We start from the raw sequence: 25,464 nt of genomic DNA on the forward strand, positions 1-25,464 counted from the left end.
TCTGGAGATTCGTGAACCCCCTAAAACCACATGCAAACTTTGCGAGGGCAGAATAAAGATGGCATGCAAGGAACACCAGTCCTGGCAGACCAGCGAGCCTGGATTCCAAACTCGGCTCCACCACATCCAGTTGGGTGACATTTGGGCAAGTCCTCGCGCCTCTCCGAGCCTCAGTTTTCTCATCCTCCAACATGAATGTGACAGGGCTGACAGGCAGGAGGTGCTCAGGAACCGTTAGCGACCTTTCTACTTTCTACTTGGCGCATGCCTGCTTCACGGGGAGCTTAGAGGTCCATGTATGAAGTTCTCCGGTGTGTTCACTAGGCTCACAGAACCTAGGGCAATGTTATCCTGGCCTGGGCCTTTGGGAGGAACGGACCTGGCCTCTGGGTGTCATTCCTCAGGCCTGGGTGAGTGATCCTGAGCAGTCATGCCCCCGTGAACGCCGTAAGCAGGCAGGGATCTCTGCTGTTTCAGCTGACCTTAGGGGTGTGGGAAGGGGGACACACCGAGCCTTGGCTTTAGTAAGCCTGAGAGTCTGGAGGCCTGGTGGGGGCCTGGGCCTCCAGGTCTGTAGACCTCCCCTCCTGGGAGGTCTCACGGGACGTCTCCAGAGATACCTCCGACACCCCGTCGACACTGCTCAGCAAATCCTCAAACTCCCGGGGGTCGCAGTTGCGCACGGCGGCCTCCAGAGCCTTCTGGCGGCGGTAGAAGTGAGAAAACTTGTTGAAGATGATAGTGATGGGGAGCGCCACCACCAGGATGCCCCCGAGGATACAGCCTGAGGCTGCCAGCTTGCCGGCCACCGTCACGGGTACCACGTCCCCGTAGCCCACGGTGGTCATGCTCACCGTGCCCCACCACCAGCAGGCGGGGATGGTGTCAAAGCCCACGTCCTCCTCCTTCTCAGCTGTGTAGGCCACACCGGAGAACACGGACACCCCCACAGCCAGATACAGCAGTAAGATGCCCACCTCACGGTAGCTGTGCTGGAAGAGAATGTGGGAAGCCAAGTCAGAGCTGGGTGGGCCCACAGACCTGGTATCGAACAGATGGGGAAACTGAGGCACAGAGAGTGGAAGGGGCAGGTCCACAGTCATAGAGCAAAGTAGAGCTGGTGCCAAGACCCAGGTCCCTCGACTCCAAACAAAGATCTTTCAACCACAAGAGGCAGCCAACTCCCTGGGCGTGAACACGGGCCTAACTTCTGTTGTCCAGGATGCCTGCTAAGCCACGGTGGTTTCTTCTAATACGGGGGGAACCGGTGGCACCAGCCAGTTAATAACAAGCTTGTGATTTTTCCACAGTCACAGAACCAATGGAGAACCACAGTTTGTATTCCACAAACGCAAAGGGTTGGTTTCATGTACTTCTGGCTGGTCTACCTCCTTTCTGACAAGTACAAAAATACGGTCTGCCTCTCAAGAAAGCTGATAAGGTGTGTGTTCCCTAGACCACCCACTGAATGCACCTGCCTGTGGGTTTATATATGCTCTGCCCCTGAAGCCAAGCAGTGGTTCTCAAACAGGGCAATCTGCCCTCCAGGGGACATATGGCAATGCCTTTTTTTTTTTTTTTTTAAGATTTTATTTATTTCTTTGAGAGAAAGAGAGCACAAGTGCAGGGGAGGGGCAGACGGAGCAGGGAGCCCAACGTGGGGCTTGATACCAGGACTCCAGGATCATGACCTGAGTCGAAGGCAGATGCTCAACCAACTGGGCCACCCAGGCGCCCCAACATATGGCAATGTCTTTAAACACTTTTGGTTGTCACAACCGGGACAGGTGTGCTACCAGCATCTACTGGGTAGAGGCCAGAGATGCTCCTAAACATCCTACAATGCACGAGACAGCCACCCCCGCCTCCACACACACAACAAATTATCTCCCCCCCAAATGTCAGTAGTGCTGAGGCTGAGACCCCTCGTCTAGAGCTGTAGTTTCCTAGTCCCAAACTGTAATGTGTGGAGGAATCATGTTGGGATCTTGTTTAAAAGGCAGAACTCAACTGAGTGGGTGGGTCTAGGGTAGGGCCAGAAATGCTGCATTTCTAGCAAGCTTCCAGGTAATGAGAAAGCTGCTGCTGGTCAGGGGCCTTGCTTTGAGTAACCAGGAGTCTTACACCAGAGTCTTGGGCCCTGGCAGCCACAATCAACATTCTTCTCCCTCCTTGCAGAAAAAGCTGGTGGCACCAGGCCCTGGCTCCCTGCATGGCTGGAGGCAAGGCAGAGTTCTGGGGTGAAAGGATCTTCCCTGGAAAGATACTGAGTTCAGGGATGTGCTTAATGTAATTCCTTGTTCCTGCCCATTGCCCCAAGATTCTCCTCACGTCACCCTGCCTGTACCCAGCATCCTGACTGCCTTGCCACGAGGGCATGAAAAAGGCTTTACAAAGCCATGGGTGGGAGGGGGTCTCCTAGGGATCCTTAGGAGGGCTGCCCAGAGCTTTAGGAGAAAGAGCAGGAGATGCTGGAGTCATGCACAGCTGGGTTCTTCTCTGGGCTCTGCAACTTACTGAGGAACCTCTGACAAGTCCTGTCACCTCCTGGAGCCTCAGTTTCCACATCTGCAAAGTAGTGACAATAATCCTCGCCCCAGCCTGAACCCCTCCTATTACCTTGGGATAAAGTTCAAAATCCTGGGCCAAGAGTCCGTGGCCCTTCAGTACCCCATCCCACTCACCTCTTCAACCTCATCCACTGGCACCCCTCCTTCCTTGTCCCCTCCCAGTGTTCACCCTGTTCGCTCTCCAGGCCTTTGTCCAAGCTGCTCACATTTCCTCTGTCCCCACACCAGGCTAAATTCACCCCTTCAAGGTTAAGCTTGCCAGAGCAGTGATGCACCCCCAGGGCAGGGCCTGGCACAAAAAGGGTACTCAGTAAATTGCGACCAGGCTTTAGAAAGCCAACTTTATAACCTCAGGTTCTTCACCTACGGGAAGGGAATAAATAACCACATCTTCCTGAGGAAGTTGTCCTGAGAACAAAATCGATAATGGATGTAAAACTGGCACAGAATTAGCACTCAGTAAGTGTTAGTTCTGGGGCTGCCGCTGGACTTGGTCTGTCAAGGGTGACCTCCGATATCTGCGCCCCGCCATAATGCCAGAAGAAAGGCTCAGCGGAGAAGCCAGTTAGCATCCTGCTTTGCAAATTTCTGCACTATGTATTATCTGATGTTTGACAGAGAGGCCAAAAACGAGCTCTGTCTTGTGTTTTTGTTTTTCTAAAGCCAGAAAAGCAAAGCTCTGCCTTGGCTTTCAGTTTTCACCCCCGGGGAAAGAGCCCTCCCAGGGCTGTTGGGAAGGGCAGACGGGATGGGAAATGGACCCCTGGTCTCCAGCCCTGTGCCCGGCACACAGAATGTCCCCTGGGTGCACTGTGCCCCTGGACACCGCGTGCCTCTAAGTTCACCTGCTGACCTGCCCTTTGGTCACCCTCGCCTCCCCCCGGCCCCGCTCTCCGGGCCCAGAGGCCCTACCTTGAGCGTGGCGCCCAGCGAGCGCAGCCCGGTGGAGTGGCGCGCCAGCTTGAGCACGCGGAAGATGCGCATGAGGCGGAACACCTGCACCACCTTGCCCAGGTCGCCGAGGTCCTCGCCGCTCGCGCCGCCCCGGTCGCCGAGCGCCATGCCGGCCAGCAGCGTCAGATAGAAGGGCAGCACCGACACGATGTCAATGAGGTTCAGAGGGTGGCAGAAGAAGTTGCGCGTGCTGGGCGCCAGCAAGAGACGCGACGACACCTCGAAGCTGAACCAGGCGATGCAGAAATACTCGAGGTGCCGCAGCACCGGGTCGTCGCGCACGCCGGCCGGGCCACGGCCCGCGGCCACCGCGGCCACGGCGGCCGCCGCCTCGCGGGCCTGGTACTCGGGCAGGCTGTGGATGCACATGGCGGCGATGGAGGCCAGCACCACGCCGATGGAGACGCAGCTGAAGAGCTTGCTGGGCAGCGAGTAGCCGGGGTTCTCCATGGTGAGCCACAGGCGGCGGCGCAGGCGGCCGCAGCGCGCAGCCCCGTAGCGCGCCAGCTCGCGCTGCACGTCGGAGATCTCGTCGGGGCACGGGTCCACGCTGCTCGGCGTGTCGCTGTCGTCGTCCCAGTCGCGCGGCCGCGCCACGCGCCGCTCCAGGTAGCGCGCGCGGCAACAGGCGGCCAGCGCGCTCTCGCCCAGGCCCCAGTAGTCGGCCTCCTGACCGAAGGCGAAGACGCACAGCTCGTCGAGCACGTGCAGGCGGCCGGTGCGGTAGAAGTGCATCAGGCCCAGGAAGAAGCCCGGGTGCCGGTCGAAGTAGAACTCGCGCGCCGCCGCGTCATAGTCGTCGCACAAGCGCCGCGCCTGCTCCTCGGACGCCGCGGCCTGCAGGCGGCCCAGCCGCGTGCCGGGGAAGCGCGCCAGTGCGCGTGCGCTCAGCCGCCGCCGCACGCCGCCCACGTTCACGCGCAGCACCTCGTCGCTCCGCCGCCAGGGCACGCGGGCGCCGGGCCCTGGGGACTCGCTCACCATGGCCTGCGGACACGGGGTTGGGGGGATTGGGGGAGGGCTCCCCGGGCCTGCCTTCCAGAAGGCCGGGTTTAAACCCGCTGCCCCCTCCACCAGCTGTGGGGTGCAGTGGGCGCTCAGTACGTGTCAAGTACCCTCTGCTCTCAAGAGTCAGGCTTGGGTTTGACTACCTTTCGCTCCCCGACCGAGGGTCTTTGGCCAGATCACTGAGCCTTCCCACTCCCATTTCATGTGCACAGAACAAATGCTGAGATCTGCCTTGGGGGGATTATGAAAGTGACTGAATGGCAGGATATCCTGGCACCCCCGGGCGGGGGTGGGGTGCTCAGATAGGGTATCTCCCTTTCCCAAACTTGGATTTTCGTATGTCAGGGGCCTACTGTGGGATCTTGGACACACCAGCACTCTGATCCTCAGTTTCCTCCTCTGCAAAATGGAGATAGTAATGCTGATCACCCAAGGGTGTTGGGAGCATCAATATAGACCAGTAATTCTTTAAGTGTGTCCCCTGCACTGGCAGCATCATGCCACCTGGGAATTTGTCAAAGATGCAAATTCTCAGCTTGCTCTAGACTTGATCAGAAACTCAGGATGGAGTTCAGCAGTCTGTGTTTTAACAAGCGTGGAGGGTGACTCTGATGCATGGTCAAGTTTGAGAGCCACTGGCTTAGACTTTTTAAGGCATCTGCGGAGTCAGTCAGATGGAACACTGAATTTCTTCTGTGACCAAAGGCAAGTCATGTCACCTCCCTGAACTTCTGTCAAGTGGAGATAAAAATAGCCACCTCCAAGTGTGGTTAAAAGATTAAATGAATTATTGTGTTTATGTGGCCTGAAGGGGTTCAGTAAATTACCCACCTGTTTCACTGTCTCCCCAAGTCAGCCAAATCTGGGGTTTATCTCCACCCCTGATGCACCTAGGGCTTTGAGGAAGATGCTTTTCTCCAGGTCTTAGTTTCCTACACAATGCGCAATGCAGACAAAAGCACCTACCCTCAAGGCAGGCTGGAGGACTAAAGTAGCTTGTGGAAAGTGCTCCGCCTTTTTGATACCAGAAAATGTTAGATCCTTCCACTGCCCACGTCTCCAAGCTCTGCTGGAGCTGAGGGCTAGTGACTCACTTCCCGATCCTGGGTAATCCCATCTGCACCATCCCATCAGTAATGCCTGCTTCCCAGGGTGGACAGGGGATTGGATGTACATCAAGCGGCTGGTCCGGTGCCTGGCAGGGAGTCAGGTGAGGTGCCCTTCACTTACCCTGGGCTTGGAGTTAAGCTGGTCAGGATAAGGGTCGTGTCCTTAGCTCTGTCACTTCTGTGTCCTCAGGCCAGTCTCCTCCCACTCTGGGCTTTGGCTCTTTTATCTATAGAACAGGGAGAACAGCACTTTGGGTGGAAGGTTACTGTGTGTGTGCAAAGCCCTTAGAACACAGTAGATGCTCAATAAATGTCAATCCTTTGCACTTTCTTCTGGTCAGACCTGCGTTCAAATTCTGTCTGCCACTTACTGTTGACCCTTGAGGGAATCCATTCTGAGCTTGTTTCCCCATCTGTAAACTGGGGGACATCACACTTTCCTTGAGAGGTTATGAGGATTAACTAGGGCAAGATGTTTATGGGCAGGATGGTGGCTCTGGTACATAATCCTTGCACAGTAAACACCTGGGACTCCGGCGGGATGCAGCTCCACTCCCACCTCCTCCACCGCACTTGGTGTCAAGAGATGAAGCATCCAACCCAGTTGCATCACCCACTAGCTGCATGACTGTGGGTAAATCCTTTTCTCTTTCTGGAACTCACCCTCCTGCTCTATTAATCGGGATAATTAATTCAGGAAACCTTCCCCAACAAGGATCTGAGTATCAGTGAGAAAGGTTCAGTGACTTGCTCAACATTACCCAGCTAGTCCACGGCACAGTTAAGTTTGGAAACTAGGCTTTTCCATTCAAGGCTCTCTCTACACACTTATTTTGAGCACCTACTATGTGCTGGTCACTTTGCAGGGCTGCATATACATTTCACTCGGTTTAATGCCTACACCAACCCTGCCGGGGAGGCTTTCTAATCCCATTTTACGGATGAACCAACAGGACAGACCCCAGAGCTTGGCCACCCCACAGTGCTCCCTCCTGGGTGTGGGAGGGGTGGTCTCACGAAGGGGGCGCGGGACCAGAACCCCGGCAGCCCCCCTCCCCACTCTGCAGCCTCCGCCCCTTCCCGGGCCACGCCCCTCCCCGAGGGAGATTCCTTACCTGCCAAGCCCCCTCCAGGGCGCACCCGCCAGGCGCGTCTGTCCCCAAAGTCGAAGCCGCTGAGGCCGGGGAGCCGCGGACCGGCCGGGCTCGTCTCTGCCCCTGCTGCCCCGCGGAGCCTCGCTGCTGCCGGAGGCCCCGCCGCCCGGTACTTCCCTGTCTTCCTCTTTCCCCCGCAACGGAGGCCACATCGATCGCTGCCGGGGGAGGGAGGGAGACCGCGGGCTGCCGGAGGCGGTGATTTCTATTCCTGACTCGATTGGGTGGGGGTGGTGTCTGAAGACGGGGCGCAAGAGCCAGGACATCCTCCCTAGTCAGGGACCAGGGGAGGGGGGGTCATTTAGGGGAAGGGGCCCCCCGCGAGAGAGGGATTTCAGCCCGGAGCATCGCTGACAAACAACAACGACAGTAATAATACCTTCCTTAATTGTGTCCTTCGTATGTACCGGTACTCTGCTCAGGGGACTTATCCAAGTTATTCCTGACAGAAGCTTGACAGGGACAGATGAGGCTCAGTCACCTGCGCAGGTCACTTAGCTTGGTGTTGTGGCCTTGGGATTGGAACTCGTGTCTTCCAGGTCTGCAGGTGGGGATCTGCATCAGGGAGTTGGAGGAGGTGGCCTCATTCCCCCAGAGCCCCCTGGGCTGTGCAGCTTGAAGCAGATATTTTGCCCCCTAGAAGTTCTGTCTCCCCACCTGGCCATGGGTCCCTGATTTCTGCCCCAAGTGGGTTGGGATGGTAAGGGAGAACTGTACCAAAGAGCTTTGTCAAGGTTATGTAATCTAGGGGGGCCTGGCTGGCTCAGTGGGGGGATGGGGGGGGAGCATACAATCTCAGGGTTGTGAGTTCAAGCCCCATGTTGGATGTAGAGATTACTTAAAAATAAAATCTTTAAAAAAAAAAGGTATGTAATACAAGCATTTATTGAGTGCCTGCTGTGTGTCAGGCTGGAGAGAAGGTGCTGGAGACTAGGACTTGGGTACAAGAAAGGATTCCTACTTCACAGATATTATTAATAATAATAATAACCAACATTTATTGAGACCTTGCCTTGGGCCTAGTATCCTACAGGCCTCATCTCATTCATGCTGCCAATATTCTGTGGATAGGCGCTATTATTATTCCAATCTCAAAGATAAGAAATGCAAGGCTTTGAGGGTGACTCGAAGGTCAAATGGCTTACATCTGAGACCTCTAGAACAGAACTGTCCACTAGATAGAGTTTGAGCCACATATATGATTTAAGTTTTTCCAATAACATTAAAAAAATAAATAAAAAGAAACAGATGAAATTAATTTTTTAAATAATATATTTTATTTAACCCAGTATATTCAAAATAATATAATTTCAACATGGGATCAATAAAGACATTACTAAGGAGGTATTTTACATTTTTATCTAGTACTGTCTTGGAAATCCAGGATATTCAAATCACCACAAACTTAGCAACTTAAAACAATACAGATTTATTACCTCACCGTTCCTATAGGTCAGAAATCTGAGCACAGCATGGCTGAATTCTCTACCCAGAGTCTCACCACGTTGAAGTCAAGGTGTCAGCCAGGGCTGGGGTTCTCATCTGAAGTTTCACTTCTAAGCTCACAGATTGTTGGTAGAATTCATTTCCTTGTTGTTGCAGGACTGAGGTCACCTTTTCCTGCTGGCTCTCTGCTGGGGATCACTCTCAGCTTCTACAGGCTGCCTGCAGTTCCTTGCCATGTGGCCCACGGGCAGTTCACAACATGGATGTTTGCTTTCTTTCAGGCAACCTGGAGTGTTGACTTCCTCTTCTGCAATCAGCCAGAGAAAATGCTCTGCTCTTAAAGGACTCACCTGCTTAGGACAGGCCCACCCAGGACAGTCTCTCTTTCCTCATGGAACACATTTCACACATTCCATTTACACTCAAAGAGGAGGAGATGATACGGGGGAGGGGGAGAGGGTCCCTGAGAATCCTCTTAGAATTCTGCCTATATCCACGTACAGTGACTCTCATTTGGATTAATCACATTGCACATGCTTAGTAGCCTCATGTGGCTAGTGGCTCCCATATTGGACGCGTAGCTCTAGGCTGTGCCACTTCAGTCCTTCCCTCAAAGAAGCTAGAGCAGGAAGTTTGCAATCATCTTGCCTAACTCCCTCGTTTTAGCCACAAAGAAACTGAAGCAGATCTTTGGAGAAGCAGATCTCCCATTTCCTGGCCTCGTACTCTCTCTGTAGCCTTCACTGCCCCCCCCAAACTTAGGGGGTACCTCCACCTCGGAGTTAGAGCAGTAGCTTCAAAAAGAGAAAAGACGAACCTATTTCCCAAGGGCAGAAGAGATGGAAACTAGGATCTGGTTTCATCCCCAGATCACATGGGAAGTACATGGAGTGTTAGATTAATTCACCAGTGATAGGAATGGGAAGAGAGGCATTATGGACCTCTGAGGCTAAAGGGGGGTATCCATACCCATTATGTGCCATGAATGGGCTGTGCCCCAAATTCTCCTTCAGTCCCCAGCCAGAACTGGCCATCTGAATCCATGAGGGTTTACCCTAAAGAGTAAGCTTGATGTTGCATAAAGTATAGAAATTTTTGTAATTAAGTAGACTATGTGTGGCAGGCAGCTTCTAGAATGTGTCCCAGTGATGTCCGCCTCCTGGTATTCATGCCCTTGTGTAATCCTTCCCCCTTGAGCATGGGCAGGATTTCCTGATTTGCCTCTAATGAGCAGAGTATGGCAAAGGTAAGGGAATGTTGCTTCCAGGATTAGGTAACATAAGATTGACTTTTCCTGGTTCTGATGAAGCAGGTTGCCATTCTGGTAAGGCAAGGACCCGAGGTTAACTTCTGGCCAACGCTGAACTAGAAACTGAGGTATTCAGTCCTACAGCCCTCACAGAACTGGAATTCTGCCAACAACCATATGAACTCGAAAGTGGATCCTTCTGCTGTTGGGACTCAGTTAAGACCCCGGCCCTGGTTGAACACCTTTATTTCAGCTTTGTGAGTCCCTGAAGCTGAGGACCCAGCTAAGCTGTGCCTGGATTCTTGACCCACAGAAACTACGAAATAACAAATGGGTGTTGTTTTAAGCCACTACGTGGCTACATGCGTGGTAATTTGCTGTACAGTAATAGATAACAAATACACTGGATTTGCGTTCTGCCTTTACCACTAAATGGCGGTGGGATCAGGAGCCAAGTGATGTCTCCTCTTGAATTCTTATCTTCCTCACCTGTAAAATGGGAACAATGCCCCCCCCCCCATCTCACTGCCTTCCTATCACAAACATTTATTTTGCTCTTGCAAGTTAAAGGATTGGCAGCTCAGCATCAGGCCTGCCTCAGCTATCCTTCATCCCAAGACCAGTGGCTTCTGGGCAAGCACTTTTCATGGCAGAGGGAGGAAGCTCCAAGAAGGCAGGTGCCTTGCCTTGAAACTGGCGCACTGTCACTTGGGGCCACATCCCATCAGTCCCAGTGCAAAACCTTAAATCCCTAGGTGGGGGATGTGTGCTCTCCCCCAGGGAAGCCATGGTAAAGGTGGGGAGGGAAGGGGTGTGTCTTTGGGCAAACAGTACAATGTACCCTATTATCTGTGTCAACCACTTGAGTTTATAGATGGGGAAATTGAGGCGCAGAAGGAAAGGAAATACCCAAGCTCACAGGGAGTCAGTGACTCAGATTATTCTCCTCCTCCTCCTCTCTTGGGCTTCAGCATGTATCCCTATAAATAGCATTTGCTGATTTTGAGTTCAGCACTTGAACCCCATGAGAAGGACTGTGAGTGAGGAAGTAGGATTTTTTTTCATCTTCCAACAGGGCAAACAAAATCCCTGAGTGGTGACTCACCCGTGACCACACTGCCAGGTCAAAAAAACAAGGAAAGAAGACCCAGGATTCCCAACTCAACCTGCCCAGCCCCACATTCCATTGGGACACAAGAGGAAACCCAGCAGATAAAGCAGGGAGGAGTCTGCCGCCTCCTGCCTCTCCCCAAAGCAAGTCCTGGGTGACTGGGACAGTCAGGAATCCAGCCCTCTGGGTCCAGGAATGTCCCTTGGGATGGCTGTCATTTCCTCATTGACCTCCTTCCCCACCCTCTTAGGCCCTGACTACAGACTGACTGACCCTTGAGAAATCCAGGTGAATGAGGTATCGTCCAATGTGAGATAGACTCTCCCATAAGTAATGACATCCCAACTGTTCAAACAACATTCCCCAAATGTGGAGCAATTTGAAATGATCTTAGGGTGGACCTGGATGCAGCATTTTACAACACTGACTCTTGAGAAAGTTCTCTTCTCAGTCCTTCTGATTACTCCAAGAAAGAGGTCACAGTTTTGAGATCTGTGTCCTTAACTTGTCTTTAACCCTTGCTAATCTTCGTTTATTACCAGAGACAGAGAGCAGCCTTCAGGCTCACCGTGTTGGCAGGTGGCAGCATCTAGGCAGAATTTAATACTATTATTTAATATTGTTTCATCTGACAACATTTACTTTAATGGACCTTAGCTGTTTTCACTGCATTTGCTTTTACAATCACATTTTATTCGTGGCAAGTGATTCTGCGTATTCCATTTATAGTGATGATGTCAAGGTTGTCTTTTGAAATAAATTTATATACAAAAGGGAGTCCATTTATTTATTTTTTAATTTTTTTTATAAGAATCTTTTTTTTTTTAAAGATTTTATTTATTTATTTGAGAGAGAGAGTGAGAGAGAGAAAGAGCACAAGAGGGGGGAGCGGGAGAGGAAGAAGCAGACTCCCTGCCGAGCAGGGAGCCCGATGCGGGACTCGATCCCGGGACTCCAGGATCATGACCTGAGCCGAAGGCAGTCGCTTAACCAACTGAGCCACCCAGGTGCCCGGGAGTCCATTTAAAGAAAGACATTAGATAAATAGTATAGGCCGTATGCAAGTTATCGAGATGCTGTTTTGCAGGTGTGGCACAAATGGTGGAAAGGGGTATGCAAACAGATAATGTCTGGAAAACTCTACTAGAACGTACATTCAAGGTGGCTGGGCTGCCTGAGGGAGGGGTTTGGGCCCCACAAAGAGGGGCCTACCTGTGTTGGGCATTTTAAGTGGGGAAACACCGGAAGAGATGGGGAGGTGGCGCAGGGTGATAGGAGTCTATCTATGCACCTTGACTCCCAGGAGGAGAAACCAGGGGTGGATGGGAGGCAAGGGAGGTGACAGCAGCTCAGTGTTTATCAGAAGGTTGGAACTGCCACTGGCAGAGATAGCGGTATCTGGGTGGCAGGGTCCCAGGCCCCCTATCACCATCCCTTCCTGCTAGGGACCCCATGCTGAGGATCCGAAACCAGAATTAGCCTGGGGAGAGAGAAGGAAAGGGTTACACCATCCCATCACAGGACTCTGGGGTCTTTAGAAACTTTGATCTCCATCCACCCCATCAGCCCAGCCCTGGTGGCCACTCAGGCAGGATGGCCCACCCTCCTTCACAAGGGCCAACTGAAGCTCAGAGCAGTTGCAAGATCAGCAAGAGAATGGAGGATCTCCAGTTCCTCCTTGGTCCTAACGGGTCCCAACAGGAGCCCTCCGGCCCCATCCCCTTCCCCCGCTCTGGCGTGGGCAACCCCAGGCTCCTGGGAAGGTAGGTGTCCCGTTAGGCTTATTGACCTGGAAGGACGTCTAACGCTGGGGCTAAGAGAGGGAAAGAACCTGCCCCAGGCGCGCAGGAACCATACCTTAGATGGGGTTGCGACAGTCTCGGCCACAGGCGCCGAGGCAGCACCGATTGGAGCCCCTGCAGTCTGAGTCTCTGTTGCACAGATGCTGCACGGGGCTGAGGCAGTGCAGGTGGTCCTCAGGGCACCTGCCCCGCTTTACTGCAACACAGGGGCCTGGTGAGCCTTGACTGTGCCCAGCCCCGGGGCTTGGGCGCTCAGCAAGGTGGAGAGGGACACTCACCGGAGATCAAAGGGACACACTGGCGGAAGCAAGCTTTGTAGCAGCACTTCATCCTTGCAGGACACTGGCTGTCATCCAAGCAGTGGTCCGGCACCGAGAGGAGACAGGGCCCATCGTCCGGTGGGCAGCCCCCAAATTTCTCTGTAAGAAAACCCCCAAATCTTGCAGCTGGAGGCAGTTCCAAGTCATATAATGAGCACCGATCTGGGAATTGCAAGATCCGAATTCTCTACCCCGTATTTGTTGCCTGTCCTTTGGCAAGTTCTTTTGTTTTTGTTTTTTTTGGGGGGGGGTGGACTTGCTTTTATTTGTTTTTATTTAAATTTTTTATTGAGGTATAATTGACATAACATATTAGTTTCAGGTGTACAACAAAATGATTTGATATTTTTATGTATAATGAAATGATCACCACAACAAGTCTAGCTAATATCTGTCCCCATGCATAATTAGACATTTTTTTCTTATGATGAGAACTTTTAAGATTTTCTCTCTTAGCAACTTTCAAATATGCAATATAGTATTATTACCTATAGCCACCATGGTGCCCATTACATCCCCACGACTTATTTCTCTTATAATTGGAAGTTCGTACCTTTGACTCCCTTCACCCATTTCCCCTACCTCCCACCCATGACCCCTGGCGAACATTAATCTCTTCTCTGTATCTAGGAGCTTGTTTTTTGTTTTGTTTTGATTTCTTGATTCTAACCTGAGATCATACAGTATTTGTTTTTGCCTGGCTGATTTATCTCCCTCGCTGTAACATCTTCAAGGTCCATCCGCATTGTTGCAAATGGCTGGCAAGTTTTTTGTTTTTGTTTTTGTTTTGACTGCAAGCCTTAGTTTTCTCTCTGTGGAATGTGAAGCTGGACTCCCTCCGGGGCTGGTTTGAGACTCGGATGACATGAAGGATGGCAACAAATGAAGTTCCATATCTGCACCTGGGCCAACAGGCCGTGCCTGGCCTGGGGCTGCCCACCTCCCTGTGTTCATCCTCAACACCTTTTCCATTCGGGGCTCCTGCTCTGCTCCCCAGCTGCTTCTCTTCGTGGGGCTTTGCTTTTGCTGGGCACTCTGCCCGGTGCTCTCTCCTCCACCGCATTCATCAGGTCTCAGTGGAAACACTGCATCCTCGCATCCTGGGGACACCCTCCCTCTCTGAGCCCGGACTAACTAGGTCAGCCTCCCCCACTCACCCCACACTCTTTCCTTCAGAGTTTGTGACTCTGCATCTATTTGTCTGCTTCTCTCCCTTGGCTGGAGGCTGTGAGAATAGACCCCTTGCCTGCTTCTCTCACCATTAGGCACAGTCCTTGATGCAAAACCACCAGTGGCTCGGCTCAGCCACTCTTTGAAAGACAGGATTTTGAAGGGCGACCCAGCATCGTCAGCTGTCGCCGGCCTGGTGCACTGTCACACGGCCGGCCGCAGTCAGCCACACGTGTACTGTGTGCGTGTCCTGTTGCACGTGGCCTTGTGTCCAAGATCTGTATGAACTCGCCTTTGAGGTGGTCCTCTGACAGCTCTAGAATGTTCTGTCCCAGAGCTGATCTAGCCATTTTTCTTGTTAGGATTTTGGGCCATTTCCAGATTCCATGCAGAAGGCTTGACTCAGTATCTTCTTCCATTTAGAGGAGGAAGTCAAGGGTTGGAAGGGTAGTGATTGCCCAGACCCACAGGGGCCTGAGCTAGGACTCTGACCTCCCACCCCTCTGCTCCGGCCACCACTGAGTCCTGGGGAGGATGAAGGCTGGTCCCAGGCTGTCACTTTAGTCCAGCGTCTCAGAAAAGGTTCAAGAGCCCCCAGCAGCCTGCAGCAAGCGCCCTGACTGTACCTTGCATCTCCCTTCCCCTCCAGCTCCCAACTGGACGCTGGCCACACACGTAAGGGGCACCTTGCTCACACAGGAAGTGCTCAAAACCCACTTCACTCTTTCAACTGGGTTGTCTTAAACTGGATTGCTGCCCCCTGCTGGAGAAAGAGCAGCTAGTCTGCGAGGGAGCCCCCTAAAGGGATGAGCCCCTCCTGCCCCCAGCTGGGGGTAGGCGGGGCCCTGGGAAGGCTCTGAGGTCCAGCGGGGTAGCCCTGGCCAGGGGTGCTCAGGCCTCAGGGCGTGAGCTGAGAGGAGGTGCCTGAAGTCTGACAGGGATCTCCCTGTGGGCTGGGGTGGTCACACAGCCAGGAGAGCTGCTGGGATGAGGGGCCGGGAGCTGAGCCTTGAATAGACAGAAAGGAAGAGAGACTCAGAACTGGCATTTCAAGTGGCTCAGTTTTCTCACCTGCAAAATGGGGATGAAAATAGTCTCAATCTCTCCGCATCTCAGCGAGGAGGAATGCGGCTGAGCCACATGAATTACAGCCAGCAGGGGTCTGGCCTTGGAACTTGCCAGCATCCTTCCCTCCTCAGCCTGGGCCTGAGCACTCTCTTCCCCAAACCAGCTCGCGCCCCAGGGAGAGAGAGCCCCACCTCGGAGGAAGGCATAAGTTAGGCTAGAGGGGGCAGAGAGGAGGCAGGGAGCTGCTCCCCAGGACCTGCAGGGGAGGGAACCTGTCCCCATTACTGTCCCCGTCCCGCAAGGCAGGGCCAGGGATGCACAGGTGTATGTAGGTCACGGTGTCCCAGCCCCAGAAAGGCAGGAAGTGGAGGCCTTGCCCAGGTGGGGAGGCACCTGTCTAGCCTCGCAGCAGCCCCATCCTCCCCCGCCTGTTGACAGGTCAGCCCCAGCCTTTTCCAGGAGGCTTGGAAGAGGGTAGGGGTGGAGCTTCTTCCCAACAGATCCCAGAAACCACACCCCCTACCCAGTTTGGGAGTCCCTTGCACAGGTTGGTCTCTGGGACACAAGAAGGACCTGAGAAAGACAGAAACAAGATGGGCAGGGACCAGACCAGGTGCTGCCTCGGTAGCAACAGAAGATGACGGAGAGGGTCATCTCGCTGCCAGGCGGGCCCACAGATCCTAATAATCCACGGAGACATCGACGGAAGAGCAGGTACAGACAGGTTTGTTCCCCCGTCCCCCAGAGACACGTGTGCACACAGGCACGACCCCACGGACACACACACGTGCAGCCGTACCTAAACACACATGTGCAGACACAGACTCGTACAGACAAGCAGGCACAAAGATGCACACGTATGCACATGCACACACAATCCCACACTCACACGGGAAGACGAGCACCGAGACCCTGGCACGAAGGCATCCACAGCTGCCCACAAGGCCGGCTGGCAGGCACAGAGAGGTGCAAACCAAACCCCAGCTGCTGGAAGCACCCAGAAGCGGGCATCCGCAGCTACACACGCAGACGTCACACTGCATTGCCTGCCCTCCCAACCCTCACTCTCCCCAGAGAGGTAGGAACTACCTGGTCCCTGGAGCAGAGGAAGCCATCCACACTCACCTCCCTTTGTCCTGGCCGAGGCAGCAGGCAGCTGGCTCCCCAAAGCCAGGAGGGCCACCAGGAGGAGAAGGCTCCAGGCCCTCATGTTTCTGCTACCAGCACTTACTAAGGCAGGGCTCGGGGGCCCCTAAATTGACCCCTGCAGCTCCAGGGAGGCTAGAGCAGCTGAGTCAGGGGAGGAAGGAGATGAGCTGGACGGAGTGGCTCTTGTTTGCCTCGTCCCGGTCCCACCCCCTGCCCTCGAGCCTCAGTGCTGGTGTGCTTGTGCAAGAACTGAAGATGGGTGGGTGGGAGCAGGTGCTGGTGTTGGGGGCTGGCATCCAGTCCTGCCTGCTGGACTCGGGCTGTGATCTCGGGCAAGTCTGCTCCCTCTTTGGGCCTTGGTTGTTCTCATCCGTATAAAGAATGAGGGTTGTTGAGACAGATGATCCCTCTCCTGGCTCTCTAGGGTCTTGCAGCCCCAGCAACGGCTTCGGCAGGGGACAGAAGTCAGCTTTGAATGGCAAGAAGGGGGTGGCAGAGTTCTGGATGCCTAGGAGGAATTCGGGTTAAGGTCAGAGCTCCCTGCTGGAGAAAGTGGGCCCAGGTAGGCACGGTGAGGGAGGCCAGCTGTGGCCTCTCCTCCTGGGCTTCTGTGGTTAGGAGAGAGAGAGACCTCCCTGCCTCTGGTGAATCACCTCCAGTGACTTCTGGTAGAACTGCCCTCTGCCTGGGACTGGCTCAGTGGTCAGGGTGGTTGTTTGGCTGAGGTGACTGGTCACAGCAAGGCTTCTGGGACCCCTTCCCTGGCCCTAAGAGATCCTGAGCAAAAAATCATCACAGCCAAGGACTCACCTTAGATTTCACATCTTTTGGCTCTTGCATTTGGTGGAAGAGGCCCTGGGGGTTCAGGGTCTTAAGGGGCCCCAAACAGAGACCTCCACTGAACCATAGTACCTGACCAGAACTGCAGGAGGTCAAGACCATCCTCACCACCCTCCTTCTTGAAAGATGGGGAAACAGTAGGCCGGAGATGGGAGAGAACTGGCTCAAGGACCCACGGTTGATTCCTAACTAAGGTGGGATTTCTGTCACTGCCTCCCGGTGATCCCCATCAGTTACTGGGCCTTGGAAGCAAGGCATTACTTCGTCTGACCCTAAGAAAGGAAGAGGATATTCCATTCCAGGACAACCCTCACAGCCAGGAAGTTCTTCACTGGGTTTACCTAGAATCCCTCATGCTGTCTTCTAAGCTCTCAGGAAAAGAGGGGCCCTATATTCTATGATCTGATGTTTCTTTTGGAGTAGAAGGAGAATTTTATGGGGCTATTTTTTCCCCCGATTACAAACTACACACGTATATCGATAAATGCTTTTTCAATTAAGATGATTCTGTAGACATTTTCCTGTGTCTTAAAGTATTCTCCAATATCATCATTTTTAATGAATACATGGTATTTTGTAGGACTGATGTGCTAAAACATAGTTTCCCACCACACTCAGAGTGGCTCCTCCTGGGGCTTTGGCCTTCCTTGGAGCTTCCGTGGAGCAGAGCATGTGACTGGTGCATAGACAGCAGAGACATGAGGTCATCCAAATCTGTCTAGGAACCCTCTTCCCTGCTTTAGGCTCCCCTCACCCCCAAGTCTGTCCTGCCCTCAAGTTACTGCTCACTCTATTAAATGACTCTAAGGTGTCAGAGACAGGGGTCACCTCATCATTTATTTCTCAAAAGAGACCACCCTAAGAGGTTCCTGTGTAATCAGGGGGATGGAGTGCCGGTGGAGATCGAATCTCAGGCTCTAACAGGGGAGAACAGGGACCTCCCAAGTGGCGGGTGCAGCTATTTCGGGGGCTCCCCCTGGGGTTGGGAGTCCCTAGAGAAAGGAGGGAAGGGGGCTGCAGAGTGGGACTCGGCATGTGTCTGGTGAGGCTGCAGGACAGGCAGAGCTGGAGGCTGGGGTAAAAGTGGGTGTGCCCAGCGGGGAGCTGCCTGCAGATGTGGAAGATGCATTTCTAGATGTCCAAAGGCCAGCGTGGAGCCTTCAGTTTCCCTGGCTCCTTGTATTAGTTTCTGTGCCTTAGAGAAAACAGCCACCTCCCCCAGTCCTCAAGGAGGGGGTCTCACGTAGCAGATGAACCCATTGGTCAACCAGGCCCAAGCTCTTGGTTATCTCTCAAACCTCTGGGATTGTTCATGCTGCACCATCTTACATTCTCACCAGCAACGTACAAGGGTTCCAACTTCCCCATTTCCTCGCCAAAGCTTGTCCATTTCCATTAAGATAAAAAATTTTATAGTCACACTAAGGGGTGTAAAGTGGTATCTTGTGATTTGGGCTTTCATTTTCCTAGTGGCTAATGATGTTGAGTATCTTTTCGTGTGCTCACCGTTTTTTGGTGTATCTTCTTTAGAGAAAGGTCTATTCAAGTGCTTTGCCCATTTTAAAACTGGGTTGTTTTATCTTTTTATTGTTGAATTGTACACGTCCTTTATATATTCTGGATACTAGGCCCTTATCAGATATCTGATTTGCAAATCTTTTCTCCCATTCTGCAGCTGGTCTTCTCACTATCCTGGTAGTGTCCTTTGATGCACAAAATGGTTAATTCTGTTGAAACTTACTGTGTTTTAAATATCCTTTGACTTGAAACTATTACATATATAGCAATCAGCGAGCTTACTCTTTTATCCAACTTCCTTCCCTATCGTCCTTCTATTTGTTGGAAATTTTACTATTTCTACATTTTCACAGCAAGGCATATTTACATACTATTTGCTACTACTTTGTCTTAGTCTTTGTTCCACAGTTAAAATGCCCAGTGTTCAACAATTGTCATTTTAGTAATTTCCACAAATCTTCCAGGTTGGGTGTATCTTGTCCCTTAGAAACTGCTCAGGAAAGCTCTTGGAAACAAGATCCCTTGAGTTCTTGCATGTCCAGAAATATATTCTTGTAATTGTGCAAAAAAAATCCTCAGTGTGTACTCTTTCCTTCAGTGCCTTTTAAGTTTTGCTCTGCTGTTTTCTGGCCATCATTCCATCTGATTTTTTTTTCCAATTTTGTTTTTGTTTTTGTTTTTTGAGGGGAGTTGCTTTCCTGGAGGTTTCTGTGTCTATCTTTACAGCCCAAGCGTTTTACTCGCATGCGTCTTGTGTTTACCATGGTGTGAACTTCCAGTACATAGACTCGAGCCTGCTTTAATTTCAGAAATATTTTCCTTGATTAGGGTTTTATTTTTTTTAAAGATTTTATTTATGTATTTGACAGAGAGAGAGAGAGAGAGCACAAGTAGGCAGAGCGGCAGGCAGAGGGAGAGGGAGAAGCGGGCTCCCCACTCAGTTGAGCTGAAGGCAGACGCTTTACCAACTGAGCCACCCAGGCGCCCCTCGATTAGGGTTTTAAATAATTCTTTTATTTTGTTGTTTTGGTTTTCTTCTTGTGTGTGTGTGTGTGTATTTTGGTTTTCTTCTTTGTGCAACTTGATTTATATGTCTGTTGCATCTCTAGTGACTTTTTATACTGAAGATTTTCTGTGAAATCATTTTAAAGCTATTTTTCATTTTTAGTTTGTGGTTCTTTGTTTTTCTTATTTTCTTTCCTTTTGTCCTTACTTGGTCTTTATTTCTGCAATGTTTTTGTCCTTGTCTTCAATCTCTCCCCTGAGGTCTGTCAGATTTCACTCCACATCTTCCTGTTACCTTGCTATTTCTTCTTTGAATTTCTATATTTCTGCTTTATGGGGGTTCTTCATAGTTTCAATTTGCTTCAGTAATTTTAGACATTCATTTTGGAATATCCATTTTTTTTAGTTTTGTGGTGACATTTTACCGAAGATTTTAAAAATCCTGTTTTAAATGTTCTTAAGCTTTGCTACTCATTTCCGCTTTTAAAAAATAGTATTTTTGTGTGGCTTATGTGATTTCCACATTTCTTTCTTATTTTAAAATCAGTAGATTTTCACGAATCAGCTAGTGAAAAGAGTATCTTACCTGAGTAGGAGGGGTGGGAAGTTAGAATGGGTTTCTTAGTTTCTTAGCTCAAGGGCTCCCTCCTTCCTTTGCTACAATAATGGGCAGTTCCTTAGATAGGTGGACTTTTCCTGAGTCTTAAGTAACTCGTCTGAGACAGGAGGGCTCCTACCATCAGCCATGGCCAAAGAGATATTGCTGCAGCCATTGCAAGATGATAAGCTCTCTCCTAAATATGCCTCCTCCTTCTCCTGGGTGCATTTTCTTATTTCTTTTCTCTCTACACTTTCCAGTACTTGTGCTCTACCTTTCTTGTTCTCAGACCTGCTCAAGGTGGGCACTTTTCCTTCTGGGAGGTGAATATTTGCTGATGTTTGGGAGCGTAAGTAGGGGATGGATCAGGGGCGTGAACAGGGGCAGGATGGTGGCATGCTCTGTGCAGTGTCTTCATCAATGTGAATTTCAATTGCTCCCAGCATGTCTCCCTACAGCGGCTGACAATCCAGTGACTATCTGTCCCAGACTTTTCCGCATCCAGAACTGCAGAGGGGATTCAAGTTCCTACAATCACACGCACTCATACAATAGCTGGATTCTTTTTCTGCTCGAACTACCCAGAATGATTTATTTGGACGGCATCTGAATCATACCTGACACACACTATTACATTTTTACATTATGACACTTCTATTTTAAGCACACCTTCTCAACACTGGTACTACTGGTTACATGTATCTCATTGTTTATTTAGATATAACTGTCAATTATGCTGTTTTCTTCATTCATAAGATTCCTTGAGTTTTTTCTAATTACCAATTATAATTTTCTTCAATATTTCAGATCACAACAGTGACTTTTTGTTGTGACAAGTAAAAGAATTAGAAACTAGTACGTGTGAAGGAAAACCTACTCATCTGTTTTTTTTCCCATTCTCATCACCATGATGTAAGCAATATTAACAGCGTAGTATGTATTCCTTCACATCTTTCTCCTCTTTTGTACATGAATAAAGGCATTTATAGCACTTTTATGTGTTTCTACTAAAGTATTATCAAACACATATATTATCCCCTAACTTGTTTTCCTGCTGGTAAGATTTCATTAATATTTCTAGGGTTCAGTGCACAGAGATCTAGCGATATTCATTCTTTTTCTAATATATTTATAAATATAATAGGATCACACCAGACATGATAAATTTTTTTGGTGAAGCAATACTTTTTTGTTTCTTTTTATTTGCTTTTTTTCTCCTTCTACCTTCTTAACCTCTATCCCCCCATCAACTCTTCAGTGAACCTGTATTAATATGATGTGCAGTCTTCTTAATATAATATAGCCAGATTTGTTTAATATAACCATATTAAAAACATGCTCTCACTCTGTGCACTGTAGCCAAACACTAGGAGGTAACGTCAGATAAGATGAGGAAAGGAGACCACCCTGAGCTGTTCTGAACAGATCTTAGAATGACATTAAATTTTTTTATTTGCAAACCATACCACAAAGGACCTTTCTCCATAATATATAAAGAGTGCTTAAAAATTAAGAAGAAAAAAGGCTGGCGAATCTATTAAAAAGTGAGCAAAGGAAAAGAAGCTTTCAGAAAAAGAAATGTAAGTGGCTTCTAAAATATGCAAAAATAAAAATGAGAGAAATGCTAACTAACTAACTAACTAAAATGCTAACTTGCTAACTAACATCAGCAAGGCATGATTTCTCACCGATCAGAGTGGTAAAAAAAAAAAAAAAAATTAAACACACTGTCTGTGCCAAAGCCTGGATGCAGACAGGTGATTTCATCTACTACTGGTATGGTACAAAATGGTACAACCCCCATCAAAGGACATAAGACAAGAGTATAAAAATTTCAAAAGCATCTGAAAGATGGTAACTATATGAGTTGATGGGTATGTTCATTAACTTGATTGTGGCCATCTTTTCATAATGTGCATGTATAGTAAAACGTCGTATTGTACACATTAAATATATATATAATCCATTTGTCAATATACTGTAATAAACTGGAAAAAATTTCCAAATGCATTTAATCTTTGTACCAGCAAACCTACTTCTGGGACTCTAGCTTACAAGTTAATGCAAAAAGCCATGTGGGGTATAGTTTGTAATAGTGAAAGACTGAAAACCACCCAAGAGAGCAGCACTGCAGGTTTATGGAAAGCGAAGGTAATCCATAAATGATTTACCCCACAGCCTTGGAAATACACACACACACACACACACACACACCAAGGGAAATCACCAATCAACCCAAGTACTAGAACGTTACCAAGAACCAAAAACTTAAATCAACCTGAGTCCTTCCCACCCATTCAGAATGTTTCTTGCCTCCTTTCCAGAGTTAGTCACTATCCTAGATTTTGTGTGAATAGCTTCCTCATTTTCATCCACCCCTGCGTGAATGAGTTGTACCACATATATAAGTATGTCTAGACAATCTAGTGTTTCTTAGTTTTGAACCTTATACACAAGCCTATAATTCAAAATATTTTCTCTTGAGACTTGAATTTTTCACCCAGCATTATTTTTATTAGCATTGTTATGTGAGATCTAGAATCCCACCTTCCCGATTACTTATGTGGTGCATCTCAGAGATGACCCGTGTAGTGATGTGTCATTAGATTTTCAAGGCAAATTTGCCTTCGAGAGTTTTCCGCAGGGCCAGGAGGGCATGAAAGCAAAGCCCCACTTGATGCCGGGAGGGGTGAATGGTTAGGGTAGGTCTGGGTGGGCCTGCAGGAACAGGGAGTAATGGCTTTGAAATCGGAACACCGGGCCCACAGCCAGCCCTGCGTCTCTGTCAGAAAATGGGGCGGCTCTTGGGGCTATCAGAGGTGATGTAACACAGTGTCTGCCATTTATCTCTGTGAAAAATCCTTGGGGAAAGCCCCACGGTCCCTTCCAAGATAGGGGTGGATCCTTCCTGGCAGAATTAGGAAATGTAGGTCTTGTCTCAGAAAATCACAGACCCACCCTCCTGGCTCCAGGCCACGCTGGGCTGCATAAAATGGATCAGCTTCAGCTCGTAGCCACACAGCTGAGACAACATGAGGCCCAGCAGCTTCTTGGTCCTGGTGGTGTTCCTTATCCTGGGGATTCTGGCGGCACAGGCCGCTGTCACTGGAGGTGAGTAGACAAGTGCCCTGAGTGAGGCTGGCTTGGGCCCTGCCAAGGAGCACTCTGGGGCAGTGGGCAGGGCTGGATCTCACACTTTCTTTTAAAAATTTTTATTTATTTGAGAGAGTGAGAGAGCGAGTGAGCACATGATGGGGGAAGGGCAGAGGGAGGCGCAGACCCCCCGCTGAGCGGAGAGCCTGATGCGGGACTCGATCCTGGGACTCTGGGGTCACGACCTGAGCCAAAGGTAGACACTAACCAACTGAGCCACCCAGGCGCCCATGGATGGTCTGTGGCCGCTTCCACTGCATCCAGAGAGAGCAGGAAGTTGTCCAGTAGAATCAACATGCTTTCCACATCAGGACTGAGATATCAGGACTATTGCTGGAAGGAGTGTTGTTAACGTGGTCGTGGCCTCAGGTGTGGATACCTGGGCAGAATGTGCAGTGAAGTGAGGAGCCCCAGGAATCTGGGCCTGGGTGTGGGGTCTGGCCCCTGCCTGTCTGCCCCCTGAAGGCATCTGGGTGATCAGCCTCTAAAAGGAGGTTGTGCACCAGCGAGACCTCAGAAGCCATGTAGTCTGAGGACCCCCATTTTATGAGGGAGGAGACTGTCCAGACAATCTCCAGAGCGGGGAAGGAGCTCGCATCTCCTGGTGTGTGTCTCAGGCACTCCCCTCTCCCCCAAGAGCACCATGTGTCCTTCTCACCTCTGCGAGTCACCCCAGTCTGGCCTCTCCTTCTGAAAGGACTTGTCATGGAGGGTGGGGGGATAAATGGACGCCCAAGGGAACCGTGGTTCTGAAGATCCTCTCCCCAAAGCCCGGGGCACAGCCTTCCCGGGGTACAGACAGCAGTTGCCCAGAAGACCCTGCCCCCCAGGCCGTGGTTTGGACAACACAGCAGTGAGGAGGGGCTGGACGTGGAGGAAAGACTAGATAGTGAAGCAGGCACACACGGGCTACAGGGGCGACATTTGTTCTTTCAACAATTCCTCCTAAAGGGCAAGGCACTGACAAAGGTCGTGTTCCGGTCAAAGGACAAGATCCGGTTAGAGGTCAAGATCCAGTCAAAGCCAAAGGTCCCGTGTCCACTAAGCCTGGCTTCTGCCCCCACATTCTGATCCAGTGCGCCATGTTGAACCCCCCGAACCGCTGTCTGAGCGACACCGAGTGCCCGGGGGCCAAGAAGTGCTGTAAGGGCACTTGTGGGCTGGCCTGCTTGGATCCCCAGTGAGGTGAGAACCAGGTGGAGGAGGAGGGGACCCTGAGGGCACAGAGAAGGCTGAGCAATGGGGAATGACCCCGCTGGTTGAGAGAGAGGCTGCGGGGAGGTGGCTGAGAGACCAAGAGTCTCAGAGCCCGTGACCGAGTCCTGAGAGGGCTGCCACCTGGATGTGACCCTGCCCCCCACCGCCCCTGAGTGCTTTGAGCGGCTGAGTCACCTCTCCGGTTCTCTTCTCTCCCAGCCAGGTGGAGCCTGTCCTTGCTGCACCTGGGAAGTCCCCAGGGCTGCTGGTTCTGGCCCTCTCCTTCCTTGGGCGTTCCGCCTCCCGCTCAGGATGCCCAAGTCTGGGCTTGGCTGCCTCCCTTCTTGACTTTGTAATAAAAGACGACTTTCTGCTTCGTTTGCTTCTGGCTCTCCTGACTCCTGTGCTCCTGGGCGCCCCAGGGAGATGGGTGGGGGGCTGGGACTCCCTCTCCCCGGTGGGTGTGAAGGAGAGCAGGGCCCGAAACAAGGGGCCCATTCCTGGGGCTTAATACTAGAAATCCACTAATCGACCCCAGACCCGGAGTCTGCATTTCAGTAGGGAATTCTGCCTTTGGCCTAAGCCCAGGGAAATAAGAAACTAAGCAGGACACAAACTGCAGGCTGTTTCTTTCCTCTCCCATCAACCCCGCGACCTGACCTGGCTATCGCCAGCCCTGCCGGCGGGACCAACCAACCCTAGTGGCTAACCCTCTAGCTCCCTCCCGCCTTTCCTTTTCATGTTCCCCAGGGCTCCACATCCTCCCAAGAGGCCACAGAAAGAAGCAGGGAAATCCCCGCTCTTGAAGCATTTCACCTGTTCCTGCCTGAGATGCCTCCATTAACAATTAATTCCTTTGGGTTAAGCCATACCCTCCCCCGGCTTTCTATTTTAAGATGTGAATGAGGAGCCAGGACACACCAAGCCCTTGATCCTTTAGTGTGGGTGGTGAATCGTGTCCTCTGGAGATGCACAGGGTGGGGGCAGGCAGATTCGAATGGTGCAGACCGTGGAGGGTGTGTTAGCCAAACTCGGACGACCTC

General features: G+C 50.9%; 3 protein-coding genes across 4 annotated transcripts; 1 reads left to right on the top strand and 2 right to left on the bottom strand.

The window, feature by feature from the left end:
* Positions 1–521: 521 nt before the first annotated feature.
* Positions 522–5,782, bottom strand: KCNS1 (potassium voltage-gated channel modifier subfamily S member 1). Its single transcript, XM_021689192.1, has 3 exons — positions 5,763–5,782; positions 3,483–4,555; positions 522–992 (listed from the first exon to the last, which is right to left on the bottom strand). The coding sequence occupies exons 2-3, from the start codon at positions 4,506–4,508 to the stop codon at positions 522–524; spliced, it is 1,497 nt and encodes a 498-aa protein (XP_021544867.1). The 5' UTR covers positions 4,509–4,555; positions 5,763–5,782.
* A 5,759-nt stretch (positions 5,783–11,541) lies between these two features.
* WFDC5 (WAP four-disulfide core domain 5) lies at positions 11,542–16,308 on the bottom strand. Its single transcript, XM_021689096.2, has 4 exons — positions 16,087–16,308; positions 12,682–12,822; positions 12,459–12,599; positions 11,542–12,081 (listed from the first exon to the last, which is right to left on the bottom strand). The coding sequence occupies exons 1-3, from the start codon at positions 16,169–16,171 to the stop codon at positions 12,460–12,462; spliced, it is 366 nt and encodes a 121-aa protein (XP_021544771.1). The 5' UTR covers positions 16,172–16,308; the 3' UTR covers positions 11,542–12,081; position 12,459.
* A 6,762-nt stretch (positions 16,309–23,070) lies between these two features.
* PI3 (peptidase inhibitor 3) lies at positions 23,071–24,797 on the top strand. Of its 2 annotated transcripts, XM_044918860.1 has the most exons (3): positions 23,071–23,182; positions 24,140–24,409; positions 24,641–24,797. In XM_044918860.1, the coding sequence occupies exons 1-2, from the start codon at positions 23,104–23,106 to the stop codon at positions 24,406–24,408; spliced, it is 348 nt and encodes a 115-aa protein (XP_044774795.1). In that variant the 5' UTR covers positions 23,071–23,103; the 3' UTR covers position 24,409; positions 24,641–24,797. The 2 variants fall into 2 exon arrangements, 1 of the variants encoding a protein (XP_044774795.1); XR_006540821.1 differs by lacking the exon at positions 24,641–24,797 and having other exon boundaries at positions 23,095–23,182; positions 24,176–24,262.
* The last annotated feature ends 667 nt before the right edge of the window (positions 24,798–25,464 follow it).

Source organism: Neomonachus schauinslandi, chromosome 10 (assembly GCF_002201575.2).
Source record: "Neomonachus schauinslandi chromosome 10, ASM220157v2, whole genome shotgun sequence".
Lineage (NCBI taxonomy): Eukaryota > Metazoa > Chordata > Mammalia > Carnivora > Phocidae > Neomonachus > Neomonachus schauinslandi.

Bases quoted from the DNA above. Each gene is read 5' to 3' on its own strand.
- KCNS1 (XM_021689192.1), bottom strand. From the start codon at position 4,508: ATGGTGAGCGAGTCCCCAGGGCCCGGCGCCCGCGTGCCCTGGCGGCGG. The intron at 993-3,482 runs GTAGGGCCTCTG...ATTCTCTTCCAG, and splicing joins CGCTGGGCGCCACGCTCAAG to CACAGCTACCGTGAGGTGGG.
- WFDC5 (XM_021689096.2), bottom strand. From the start codon at position 16,171: ATGAGGGCCTGGAGCCTTCTCCTCCTGGTGGCCCTCCTGGCTTTGGGG. The intron at 12,823-16,086 runs GTGAGTGTGGAT...GTTTTCTTACAG, and splicing joins CTCGGCCAGGACAAAGGGAG to AGAAATTTGGGGGCTGCCCA. The intron at 12,600-12,681 runs GTGAGTGTCCCT...CCTGTGTTGCAG, and splicing joins GTGTGTCCCTTTGATCTCCG to TAAAGCGGGGCAGGTGCCCT.
- PI3 (XM_044918860.1), top strand. From the start codon at position 23,104: ATGAGGCCCAGCAGCTTCTTGGTCCTGGTGGTGTTCCTTATCCTGGGG. The intron at 23,183-24,139 runs GTGAGTAGACAA...CACGGGCTACAG, and splicing joins ACAGGCCGCTGTCACTGGAG to GGGCGACATTTGTTCTTTCA.